The sequence below is a fragment of the Neoarius graeffei genome, chromosome 13 (assembly GCF_027579695.1).
Source record: "Neoarius graeffei isolate fNeoGra1 chromosome 13, fNeoGra1.pri, whole genome shotgun sequence".
In the NCBI taxonomy this organism is placed as follows: Eukaryota; Metazoa; Chordata; class Actinopteri; order Siluriformes; family Ariidae; genus Neoarius; species Neoarius graeffei.
The window spans coordinates 60,745,599-60,759,171 of record NC_083581.1 but is presented as its reverse complement, the minus strand read 5'-3'; the positions used below and the strand labels follow the sequence as shown (position 1 = coordinate 60,759,171).

Here is a 13,573-nt window from a genome sequence, read left to right as displayed (position 1 = left end):
CCCAAAAGAAGAAGATAAACCTGCGCATGCGCACACGGACTTCCTCTGTCTGCTTGACTGCGCGAAGCAAGTGATTTCATGTATATTATTTGCTCGGGAATCTCCTTAAATTAAATAACTTCCCAGCCATAGAATGGCCTGATATTTTGTAAGATATTACAGAAATAAACATATATCACAATGACCAAATTTCAGAGGGAAGTAAATTTCACAGATTTTATGAAATTGAAAGGCCATACAGTTTTAAGAGGTATAAAAAAAACCTGACCAGGCATTTGCATTTGAAGTCACTGGAGTGTTTTAAAAGTCTGCCATCAGCTGTAAGGAACTGATGAAAGGTTTTAATCAGATCTACAGTGTGGTGATAGTGGAATGTTTTCCTTAATCTTTTTAAATCTGCATTTAAAAATAAAATACAGACATTTCTCTATGGAATATTTGGGATTTAAATGTTGTCATAGCTTCAGGGTCCCTTGTTTAATCCTGAGCTCAGGTTACTGTTTGTGTTGAGTTTTGCAAGTTCTTTCAGTGTTCACGTACGTTTCTTGAGGTTCTCCAGTTTCCTCCCACCTCCCAAAAACATGCACATAGGTAGACTGGCTAGTGTGTGTGTGTGTGTGTGTGTGTTTGTGTGTGTTGCTCTCCAATGCACTGGTATCCAATTCAGGCTGAATTCCCATTTTATGCCCAGATAGACTCCAGATCCACCACAACCCTGACCAGGATAAAGCAGCTGCTGAAGAACGATGAAACTGCCATTTGCGTTTGAATGTTATATAATCTATATGCCATTTATTTAAGTGAACTGAAATTAAACTGGTTTGATTAAGCTCCAAAACTTGACATACAATCCAGATAATCTCAGAGGCACAAATTTTTTATTCAATATTGTTCCTCCTCATTGCATGAGAGAGCTGGGATTATTTGGTGATATATACTGCAGTGTTAGCATTAATGTCCTGAACTTGCCTGGACTCAGATATGCAGAGCGTGTTGAGATGTTGATCTCCTGCAGATGCTCCAGAGTTTCAGTGTGGAAGAGCCGAAGTGACGAGCCCTCTGAAAACGCCATCCATACTCCTCCACCAGCTCGCACCATATGCGTCACGCTCACCATGGGGTTTGGGTGAGCATCAAAGCTCTGCCAACCACAAGAGACGTGGGTTTAAGGGGACGTGAGAAAGCAAACAGAAAGTTTCATGAAAGAACGGGCAGGAATAGGGCAAAAAAAACAAGATCAGCTGTGAGCTACTACTCACTTATGTATCCCCCCGCTCTCACTTATATCAGAATGCAAGCAATTGAAGGAATAGGACATTTATTATGAATGCTGACTTCAACAAATAATTAACCCTGAGACAAGTAAGTAAAGAGCTGTGTTTTCCCCAGGGATTTCAAGTAGCATCCTGGTAAACTGTCATTTTGAAGTAGCATTTTGCTTCTTGAAATCCATCAAAATCCACCATGTGTGTTTCGTAAATACATTCAGTCAGTAAACAGGAAGTCGATGTGCGACAGACCTGAAAAAGGTATACACGGTATAGAACCCCAAGCTGAAGCTCAGTAGCAAATATCAAGCAGTTATGATTTGTAGTTGCTGAGAAAAGTATTACGAAAATTTTGTAAACCCATGCTATATGTTTTGTAAATACATTCAGTTGGTAAACAGGAAGTCAATGTGTGACAGACCTGAAAATGGTATACACGGTATAGAACCCCAAGCTGAAGCTCGGTGCCAAATATCAAGCAGTTGTAATTTGTAGTCGCTGAGAAAAGTGTCATGAACATTTTGTAAATCTACGCTATATGTTTCATAAACAGGGTTCCTACAGATATTTTATGTTGAATTTACTACCTTTTTACTACCTTCACAATTTTTTTTACTACCACAGCGACAATTTGGATTTGGACATTTTCTCACAATTTAACAAGGTAATCTTTGAGTGTATGTGTTAGTCCAAGTGAATGTGCTACATATAAGTTAGTGACAACTCTACCCAAAGAGTTGGATTGATGAGACAAGATAGAAAGAAAATCTGAACGTACCGGTAGTGTAACTCTTTCCCTTTGGACGCATAATAGAACCTCCCATTGCTAGGGCTACACATGGAGTCATGCATATTTGCATAAAAGAAAACAAACTTCCACATATAAGTTATAATTTTATTGAACTGTGAAACTGTGGCCCATAACCTCTTAACGGGTACACAGATTTGCACTAAACCTTGTGTGTCAACACTTCACATTAGGTACAAGATCTGATTACATTTTGTCGGCCAACACTTTCAAGATGGCCAACCTTTTGTTTGTGGAATAATCTTTTGAACAGGTGAACAGATTTGCACAAAAAATCTTATGTGCTTAGGTACATCAACTCATTACATTTAAATCAGGTCAAATGGCAAACACGAACCCACACACACGCACCAGGCGCACGCACACATGGGTGAACACACACCCTAAAGATACAAAACACACATAACCCAAGCCCTATTTTGGCAGTCTCTCAACACATTGCCAAGTTTGCTTAAGATAGTCATTTGCACCAGTCCTGTAGTCGTGAAGGCCCGTGGGCAGAGTCAACACCTTCCTCCCAGAGATCAGTGTTTTAGAGGGTTAATCTTAATCATTTGAACAGTTCAACAGATTTGCTCATCACATTTTGGATGCCTCAAATGGCGCGCGCGCACACAACGCACCAGGCGCGCGCGCACACACAACGCACCAGGCACACACACACACAACGCATTACATGTGCCTCAGTTGTTTGACCTTTTCTTCGATCAACTTTTCAATGAACGCCTCTTGCCGATTGCCATCTACCGCCTTTAGCCAGTCTTTAAAATCAGGTTCCTCCAGCCAGAGGTCTGAAAATTTGCATTTCCCCATTGTTTAATTCTTGTGCAGATGTTGCCAGTCGGGTTAACAGATAGATTCGACTAGAGCTGTATAAACAAAGTCAGTCTCGTACTAAACAATCTCTGGTATAAATTTATACTGGATTTGACTGTTATTGGAATTCAATGCGCATGCGCCACCAACTCCTCACTGCAGTCCTCCTCGATACATAAAAATAAATTCGCCCAAATGTAGTAATTTATGGATATTATGGCATGCAGGTTAATTAAACGAATTAGAAAACACACAGGCCCAGTTGGATGGGGGTCAAAAAAAATTTACTACCACGTCAGATTACGTTTACTACCTTTTACTACTTTTTACTGGCCATAATTTAGCCTATTTTAATTAACTACCTTTTACTACCTTTTAAAACCCCGCGGGAACCCTGATAAATACATTCAGTCAGTAAACAGGAAGTTGATGTGCAACAGACCTGAAAACGGTATACACGGTATAGAACCCCAAGCTGAAGCTCGGTACCAAATATCAAGCAGTTGTGATTTGTAGTCGCTGAGAAAAGTGTCATGAACATTTTGTAAATCTACGCTATATGTTTCATAAATACATTCAGTTGGTAAACAAGAAGTCGATGTGGGACAGACCTGAAAACGGTATACACGGTATAGAACCCCAAGCTGAAGTTTGGTACCAAATACCAAGGGGCTATGATTTCTGGTTGCTGAGAAAAAGGGTGTTTCGGAAGGACGGAAATATGGAAATATGGACGTACAGAGGTAAACCAATACACCCCCTCCTTCGGAGCAGGGGTATAAATAATAAAAAGCGTCATTGGATGGAAGAAGGGAGAGAGAGAAGAGACGCAAAAGAAAGCAACAGTAAAACATTACAAAGATAACCAGAGAGGAGTAACATGAGTGAAAAGAAAAAAAAATATATTTCTGTGTGCAAAACTTTAAGATAACCACATGAGATACTCGCATACAAAAAAAGTGTGACCTTTAATATTTACATTAATTACTGAGAAATGAAAAAGACTCTAGTACTGATGCTATTAACTTATAGATTATTTGTGATATAGATTATTTTATCTCAAAAGGACAAAAACACTATAGCATCAACAATCAATAAGTTTCAAAGCAAATATTAATAACCTGAATGCTTTAGAGTTACAAGCTCATGACATGTACTACGATAACACACACATATTAGTGTAGAATTACAGGATACTAATATTTAATACTTTGCGTTGTTCCAAAAGACACAGAATAAAAAAAAACAACATCTCGAATATCTTTAATATCTGGTTTATTATTGAGCCCTCTGAGTGCTTGTGAGTACCCAGACAGGTTCTCATCTTCAGCTGGGTGCAATTTCCAACTGCTGGAGCCAAATATATTCCTGCGATTAAGCATCAGAACGAGGGAGCGAGACGAGAGGAGAGCTGCTTGCGGCAAATTTCTTCGGATGGCTCAGCTGTCAGAAGTGATCAAAGGCTGGCATGCACACATTCTTTTGGACTTCTACAAGAGGATACCTTTTATCTACTTCCTAGTATGCTCTATATATAATCTTCATTTTCAAATGCGATTCAACCCTGCACCAATACAGACGAACATACACACTTTGATCTACAGAGGCAGATATCTTGCTTTCTTGTTTACACCAGTCAAAAAAGGTCTCTAGGAACTGCGCCACCGATAAGAGTGCTGAGAAAGTGTTTTCGTTTCAGCGAAGATGGCATCAAGACAAATGTCATATTGAGCAAGTTCTGCCGTCTACCAGAATACTTGTGTTTAAAATGGATTATTCTTTTTTTTTCCCTACATGCGGCTTGTTTAACAGTTGATAGTATTTACCTGGGTGGTGAGATTATAGCTGTCAATCACAGTCACTTTGTTTGCACAACTAGCCCACACACACTCATCTATATTGAGGAGTTTGAGCACAGGTGCAAACCCGATCACAAGCAGTCTGCTGGAGCCTGGATCCCACAGACCTTCTGTGAGACATGAGAGAAATAGTTTATAAATAAATGATTAAGAAACGAAGCACAAAAATTCACTTTGTTATATTCCTTTCTATACAGTAAGACGTAGTCTCAGTAGTCAGACTATACAGTTAAGTGCAAAGGTTCACATCACTTATAGTTTTTGAAGGAAACATCAAACTCTAGTTTACATAATATTAATATACAGTTAGGTCCATAAATATTTGGACAGAGGCAACATTTTTCTAATTTTGGTTCTGTACATTACCACAATGAATTGTGAACAAAACAATTCAGATGCAGTTGAAGTTCAGACTTTCAGCTTTAATTCAGTGGGTTGAACAAAATGATTGCATAAAAATGTGAGGAACTAAAGCATTTTTTTAAACACAATCCCTTCATTTCAGGGGCTCAAAAGTAATTGGACAAATTAAATAATTGTGAATAAAATGTTCATTTCTACAACCCCGATTCCAAAAAAGTTGGGACAAAGTACAGATTGTAAATAAAAACGGAATGCAATAATTTACAAATCTCAAAAGCTGATATTGTATTCACAATAGAACATAGACAACATATCAAATGTCGAAAGTGAGACATTTTGAAATTTCATGCCAAATATTGGCTCATTTGAAATTTCATGACAGCAACACATCTCAAAAAAGTTGGGACAGGGGCAATAAGAGGCTGGAAAAGTTAAAGGTACAAAAAAGGAACAGCTGGAGGACCAAATTGCAACTCATTAGGTCAATTGGCAATAGGTCATTAACATGACTGGGTATAAAAAGAGCATCTTGGAGTGGCAGCGGCTCTCAGAAATAAAGATGGGAAGAGGATCACCAATCCCCCTAATTCTGCGCCGACAAATAGTGGAGCAATATCAGAAAGGAGTTCGACAGTGTAAAATTGCAAAGAGTTTGAACATATCATCATCTACAGTGCATAATATCATCATAAGATTCAGAGAATCTGGAAGAATCTCTGTGTGTAAGGGTCACGGCTGGAAAACCATACTGGGTGCCCGTGATCTTCGGGCCCTTAGACGGCACTGCATCACATACAGGCATGCTTCTGTATTGGAAATCACAAAATGGGCTCAGGAATATTTCCAGAGAACATTATCTGTGAACACAATTCACCGTGCCATCCGCCGTTGCCAGCTAAAACTCTATAGTTCAAAGAAGAAGCCGTATCTAAACGTGATCCAGAAGCGCAGATGTCTTCTCTGGGCCAAGGCTCATTTAAAATGGACTGTGGCAAAGTGGAAAACTGTTCTGTGGTCAGACGAATCAAAATTTGAAGTTCTTTATGGAAATCAGGAACGCCGTGTCATTCGGACTAAAGAGGAGAAGGACGACCCAAGTTGTTATCAGCGCTCAGTTCAGAAGCCTGCATCTCTGATGGTATGGGGTTGCATTAGTGTGTGTGGCATGGGCAGCTTACACATCTGGAAAGACACCATCAATGTTGAAAGGTAGATCCAGGTTCTAGAGCAACATATGCTCCCATCCAGATGACGTCTCTTTCAGGGAAGACCTTGCATTTTCCAACATGACAATGCCAAACCACATACTGCATCAATTACAGCACCATGGCTGCGTAGAAGGGTCCGGGTACTGAACTGGCCACCCTGCAGTCCAGATCTTTCACCCACAGAAAACATTTGGCGCATCATAAAACGGAAGATACGACAAAAAAAAGACCTAAGACAGTTGAGCAACTAGAATCCTACATTAGACAAGAATGGGTTAACATTCCTATCCCTAAACTTGAGCAACTTGTCTCCTCAGTCCCCAGACGTTTACAGACTGTTGTAAAGAGAAAAGGGGATGTCTCACAGTGGGAAACATGGCCTTGTCCCAACTTTTTTGAGATGTGTTGTTGTCATGAAATTTAAAAATCACCTAATTTTTCTCTTTAAATGATACATTTTCTCAGTTTAAACATTTGATATGTCATCTATGTTCTATTCTGAATAAAATATGGAATTTTGAAACTTCCACATCATTGCATTCCGTTTTTATTTACAATTTGTACTTTGTCCCAACTTTTTTGGAATCGGAGTTGTAATACTTGGTTGAAAACCCTTTGTTGGCAATGACTGCCTGAAGTCTTGAACTCATGGACATCACCAGACGCTGTGTTTCCTCCTTTTTAATGCTCTGCCAGGCCTTTACTGCAGCGGTTTTCAATTGCTGTTTGTTTGTGGGCCTTTCTGTCTGAAGTTTAGTCTTTAACAAGTGAAATGCATGCTCAATTGGGTTGAGATCAGGTGACTGACTTGGCCATTCAAGAATATTCCACTTCTTTGCTTTAATAAACTCCTGGGTTGCTTTGGCTTTATGTTTTGGGTCATTGTCCAGCTGTATTATGAAACGCCGACCAATCAGTTTGGCTGGATTTGAGCACACTGTATGTCTCTGAATACCTCAGAATTCATTCGGCTGCTTCTGTCCTGTGTCACATCATCAATAAACACTAGTGACCCAGTGCCGCTGGCAGCCGTGCATGCCCAAGCCATCACACTGCCTCCGCCGTGTTTTACAGATGATGTGGTATGCTTTGGATCGTGAGCTGTACCACGCCTTCGCCATACTTTTTTCTTTCCATCATTCTGGTAGAGGTTGATCTTGGTTTCATCTGTCCAAAGAATGTTCTTCCAGAACTGTGCTGGCTTTTTTAGATGTTTTTTAGCAAAGTCCAATCTAGCCTTTTTATTCTTGAGGCTTATGAGTGGCTTGCACCGTGCAGTGAACCCTCTGTATTTACTTTCATGCAGTCTTCTCTTTATGGTAGATTTGGATATTGATACGCCTACCTCCTGGAGAGTGTTGTTCACTTGGTTGGCTGTTGTGAAGCCGTTTCTCTTCACCATGAAAATTATTCTGTGATCATCCACCACTGTTGTCTTCTGTGAGTGTCCAGGTCTTTTTGCATTGATGAGTTCACCAGTGCTTTCTTTCTTTCTCAGGATGTACCAAACTGTAGATTTTGCCACTCCTAATATTGTAGCAATTTCTCGGATGGGTTTTTTCTGTTTTCGCAGCTTAAGGATGGCTTGTTTCACCTGCATGGAGAGCTCCTTTGACCGCATGTTTTCTTCACAGCAAAATCTTCCAAATGCAAGCACCACACCTCAAATCAACTCCAGGCCTTTTATCTGCTTAATTGAGAATGACATAACGAAGGAATTTCCCACACCTGCCCATGAAATAGCCTTTGAGTCAATTGTCCAATTACTTTTGGTCCCTTTAAAAAAACAGGGTGGCACATGTTAAGGAGCTGAAACTCCTAAACCCTTCATCCAATTTTAATGTGGATACCCTCAAATGAAAGCTGAAAGTCTGGACTTTGTCCATGTCCATTATATAACTATAACTTGAATATGTTTCAGTAAACAGGTAAAAAAACCCAAAATTTGTGTCAGTGTCCAAATATATATGGACCTAACTGTACAACAAAAATAATTAAAAAAAATTCCATTAGGTTAAAAATAAAAGGTGGGTGTGTGTTGTAAAAAGGCAGCAATGAAAAGCACAAGGCAAATTCAGCAGGAATTCTAGCTTTCATTTATCAAGCTGGAAATAAGGATCAGGAATAATGGATGTTCAGCTTAGGCTTGCTCCCTTGCCCTTTACGCACCAAAATTCCTCCAGATTTATTGAATTGTTTCATGATATTATATAGGTTGAAGTATCTAAATCACTTCCTATCTTTCTTTGAAGAACATCGTTCAATTATTTACACACACACACATTTCTTGACAAACTGGAGATCCTTGGCCTGTCTTTGCTCTTCAAATACTAGGCCTTTCCTGGATACTGATTTTCTACCAAACCATTATTACAATCACCTGGTGACATCACCTCATTATTTAATTGTTTTACCTCATTACTAGCCCTAAACTGCCCCTGTCCCAACTTTTCCGAATGTGTTACAGGCCTGAAATGCAGGAATGAATGTATATTAACAAATGAAATGAAGTTGACCGGATAAAACATGAAATATTTTGACAGTTCATCCTATCTGTAATGAAATCTATAATCCAAGTCAAAGTAACTTTAGAAATCACTGCTTTCTTTTTTTATTTGCATTTTCCATACTGTCCAAATTTTTTCTGATTTAGGGTTGTAATTCTGGGAAGCTGCTTTGTCCATTGTTAAAAGATATACGTATAACAATCTAATAACTTTGCAAATTCTCGTTCAATTGACCTCAAATTTTAACAGCATGTGCGGAAACAGGTCAAAATTTTATGTTTAATGTTTTTTGTTTTTATCTTTTTAGGTACAGAAATGCCATTCACTGGAAAAGAAAAGACGTTCGCTCAAACACAGTCAAACAAGACTGTGCAGCGTGCATTTATGAGAAAATTCTCTAAAAATGCACTGTTACCAGAAAAGATTGTTACCAAAGACATGCTGCAGCGTTATTGGCAGGAGCTGGACTACCGACTTGACGTGGGGACTCCCTAAAGTGAATGACGCATGAAATGGAATGACGAATGACAGCTAGTGATTTGAACAATAAATGGTCCCTTGTCATTCAGATTCTTATAAATGGAATAACGATTGAAATGTAGGTGGAATGACATGCTTTCAGCTCATGAAATGGAATGACTGTTTCTAAGTGGAATGACATACTTTTAGGTTATGTTATCAGTGATATCACCTTTTACAAATGGAATGACAGCGTTTCCAGGTGGAATGACATACTTTAAGCTAATGTTATCAGTGATATCCCCTTTTATAAATGGAATGACAGTGTTTTTAGGTGGAATGACATACTTTGAGGCAATGTTATCAGTGATATCACCTATAACCTAACCCTAACCCTAGAAACAATGTCATTCCATTTGTTAATTTGATATCACTGATAACATTGCCTCAAAGTTTGTCATTCCACCTAGAAACCTTATCATTCCATTTGTAAAAGGTGATATCACTGACAACATTAGCTCAAAGTAAGTCAATACATATAGAAACCCTGTCATTCCATTTGTAAAAGCTGATATCCCACCAAGCACCCACTTATCTTATCCTAGGGAGGTCTAAAACTAAAGATTTCAATCGTTATTCCATTTGTAAGAATCTGAATGACAAGGGACCATTTATTGTTCAAATTTACTACCTGTCATTTGTCATTCCATTTCATGCGTCATTCACTTTAGGGAGTCCTGACGTGTGCCGTGTCTCAGGTGGCGCGAATATTGAAAAGTTGTGAAATCGTTCATGGAATCCACATACCTTTGAATTTCTTATTCAAATTTTGAGGAATAAATCTTATATTGCTCAACATTAAGCCTGTTCAGTTTCATTTGCCTCGACTATGTAGTTTCTGGGATATTTACATCTCAAATAATATAAATTTTTTTTAAATATATGGATTTAAAATAGTAGCTTAACATGCACTATTTGACCATTTTATTCCTTATAATAATGAACGTCTGTAAAATATAAGATTATATAGACAATATTACATAATACACATATAGAACATTACATAACTTAATATCATTTAGATTTCTTTGTCTTTTATAGTTTAGTACAAACTTTTGCACTCATTTTTAAGCGGGTACACAAGAAGTGTGCCAAACACTCCTTCAAAATGGTAGACTGATGGTAGAGCAGTTGCACAGAGCGTGCAGAGAAATTTCATTCAAGTCAAATCAATCATTTGAGACATATGGTGCGAGTCTGAATAATCAGTGGAGGAAATGTGTCCAAATACTGGGATAATTAAAGAGATTTGCACAACATGTGTTATGCCATATTCCATTTTTATTGACTACCCACTGATTTTTGAGCTTTTATTGCTTATGAAAATGTTATGTTTTTTCCCTACATAATATTGAATTGGCGGCAATTCTGACATTTTAGATATATCTTTCAAGCAAGTTCTTACCCGCAATCTTTTTGCCATAAACTGTAACTTTGCCATTTGTCAGTCCAGCGAAGAGGAAGTTGTCTGTGTGTGTTAGGCAGAGAACAGGACAACCTTCAGGGTTTTGGAAGGTCAAGAGGCACTGGGCAGCAGTATCCACACTGCCATAAACTAGGATACTGTAATTAAACACACACACACCACATTTACTCCCTCTCCTAGAAAACTACTTGAAATGTGATACATATTTTTATTGGACAACCCAAAACACTTCACTGAAAATCAGAGTTGGACTCACTTGCCATCTTGTAACCCCACACAGATGGTGTGCCCAATTCTGCCAGCTCCTTCAGATGCTTGTCCTTCATTTTCTTTAGTGCTGGCCTCTGTTACATATTCGATACTCAGTGCAGGGGAGGCCAGAAGGAAGCTCTTCACTGAGCGTGGAGTGGCTCTGTTCAAGGAGAAGATCTCCACCTGTCCATATGATTCATCTCCACCACTGGCCACCTGTGCAGACCCAAGGGGACAGTGTGCATATGTGTAAGAGATGACGGAATGAGACAGGAAAAGGGACAGAGGTAGCATGTGTGATATAGTAATAATTAAAATGCTGCAGATTAATGAATCTTTTTTTAAGGTGTTGGGATAAGCAGGATGCACCTGAATCTAGGAATTAATAACCAGTAGTCTACAGCAGGGATTATAATGCAGACAAAATAAGAATGATCAGTAATATACAGTAGAATAACAAGCAAGGATCAATACAGGGAAAACCAGAGCTGGTATATATTAAGTTTCAGAGATTTTCACTCAGAAATGTTTGAAGTCTACTTACGACGACAAAAAGTTTAGTTAAAAGCGAAGAGTAAAAATACAATATGTTATAACCAGCTCCTGAGTAGCAAAACAGAAAAGTGTTTGGCCGGGAGCATATCGCTGGGAAATCACAAGTTTGAATTCTGATGAAGCAAAACTGGCCTGTGTAGGAGAAAGGACAATCTCACACCACTGTCAAGCACAGCAATGCTAACCAAGTGCGGGTGTCTGTAATCTTATGTATGCAGAAGAGGGTAGATAGTGCTTTCCTTCAAGTGTGCTATGCTGCCCTATGACATCGCATGATCAACAGTTCATAAAGAAGTTTCAAAAAGCCACTTAAATGTCTCAGAGGAAGCACGTGTTAGCCTTCACCATCCTTGGAAAAGATTAATCTTGGGAGGAAAATAGCTTTATTTATTTATTTTCAAAATGCATGCCGAGTTTGAATTTAATGCCAGCAACATGTTTCAAAAAGGTTGGAACGGGGCAACAAAAGACTGGTTGTGCAATGCTAAAAGGAAAAAATAAACATCTCACAGCTAATTTGGTTAATTGGCTACAGGTCAGTGACATGATCGGGTATAAAAAAAAAAGCATCCCAGAGAGGTGGAGTCTCTCAGAAGTAAAGATGGGGAGGGGTTCACCACTCTGTGAAAGACTGCATGGGCAAATAGTGTGACAATTTAAGAATAACATTCCTCAATGTAAAATTGTAAAAAAAATAAATAAAAAAATTGGGAATCGCATCATCTATGGTACATAATATCATTAAAAGATTCAGAGAATCCAGGGAACTCTCTTGTACGCAAGGGAAGAGGATGAAAACCAAAACTGCATGCTTGTGATCTTCGGGTCCTCAGGCAGCACTGCATTACAAACCGACACAATTTTGTTTTTTAAAATCTTTTTTTTTTTTAATCACATTAATTGCCTTTATTCATACTAATCATGGCAATGAGTGGTCGGTTTAAACTTTGGCAGTAGGTATGTTGGCATTCTTTCAACCCTCCCCAATTTATCCAGGTTTGGGACTGGCACTAAGTATGCACTGGCTTGTGCAAACCCCAGTGGCTGGGTATTTTACCTCATCCACAGCTCTTTGACAAGTGGGGGAAACCCATGCAGACACAGGGAGAGCATGCAAACTACACACAGAAAGGCCCCTGTCGGTCGTGAGGTTTGAACCCAGAACCTTCTTGCGGTGAGGTGACGGTGCTAACCACTGCACCACAGTGCCGCCCCAATTTCTGTAGTGGAAATTGCCGCATAGGCTCAGGAACACTTTCAAATGCCATAATCTGTGAATACAGTCATCACTGCATCTACAAATGCAAGTTAAAACCATATATAAACAATATCCAGAAACACCACCACCTTCTCTGGGCCTGAGCTCATTTACAATGGACTGAGGCGAAGTGGAAAACTGTCCTGTGGTCTGATGAATCGGCATTTGCAATTCTTTTAGGAAATCATGGACACTGCATCTCTAGGCGAAAGAGGAGAGCATTTGGCTTTTATCAGTGCACAGTTCAAAAGCCAGCATCTGTGATGGTATGAGTGTGCATTAGTGCACATGACTTGGGGAGCTTGCACATCTTGGAAAGTAACATTAATGCTGAATGATATATACAGGTTTTGGAGCAACACGCTGCCATCCAGACAAAATCTCATTCAGGGAAGCCTTTGCTTATTTCAGCAAGACCATACGGTACCGAACCACTTTCTGCACATATTACAACTGCATGACTCTGTAGTAAAAGAGTCCAGGTACTAAACTGGCCTGCCTGCAGTTCAGATCTGTCTCCCATTCATACCATTTGGCACATTATGAATATGAAAAATATAACAAAAGAGACCCTGAACTGTTGAGCAGCAGAAATCATATATCAGGCAAGAAAGGGACAATTTCACTTTCAAAACTACAGTTGGTCTCCTCAGTTCCCAAATGTTTACAGAGTGTTGTTAAAAGAAGAGGTGATGCAACACAGTGCTAAACATGCCCCTGTCCCAACTTTTTTT

General features: G+C 39.1%; 1 protein-coding gene across 3 annotated transcripts in view; it reads right to left on the bottom strand.

The window, feature by feature from the left end:
• Positions 1 to 13,573, bottom strand: part of arhgef10lb (Rho guanine nucleotide exchange factor (GEF) 10-like b) — an 86,628-nt gene that overhangs the window by 2,442 nt on the left and 70,613 nt on the right. For all 3 annotated transcript variants that reach the window (XM_060938247.1, XM_060938248.1, XM_060938246.1), the window contains 4 exons: positions 11,031 to 11,242; positions 10,754 to 10,911; positions 4,719 to 4,861; positions 970 to 1,141 (listed from right to left, as the gene is read on the bottom strand). In XM_060938247.1, the coding sequence (XP_060794230.1) occupies positions 970 to 1,141; positions 4,719 to 4,861; positions 10,754 to 10,911; positions 11,031 to 11,242 (685 nt within the window). The remainder of the gene's footprint in view (positions 1 to 969; positions 1,142 to 4,718; positions 4,862 to 10,753; positions 10,912 to 11,030; positions 11,243 to 13,573) is intronic.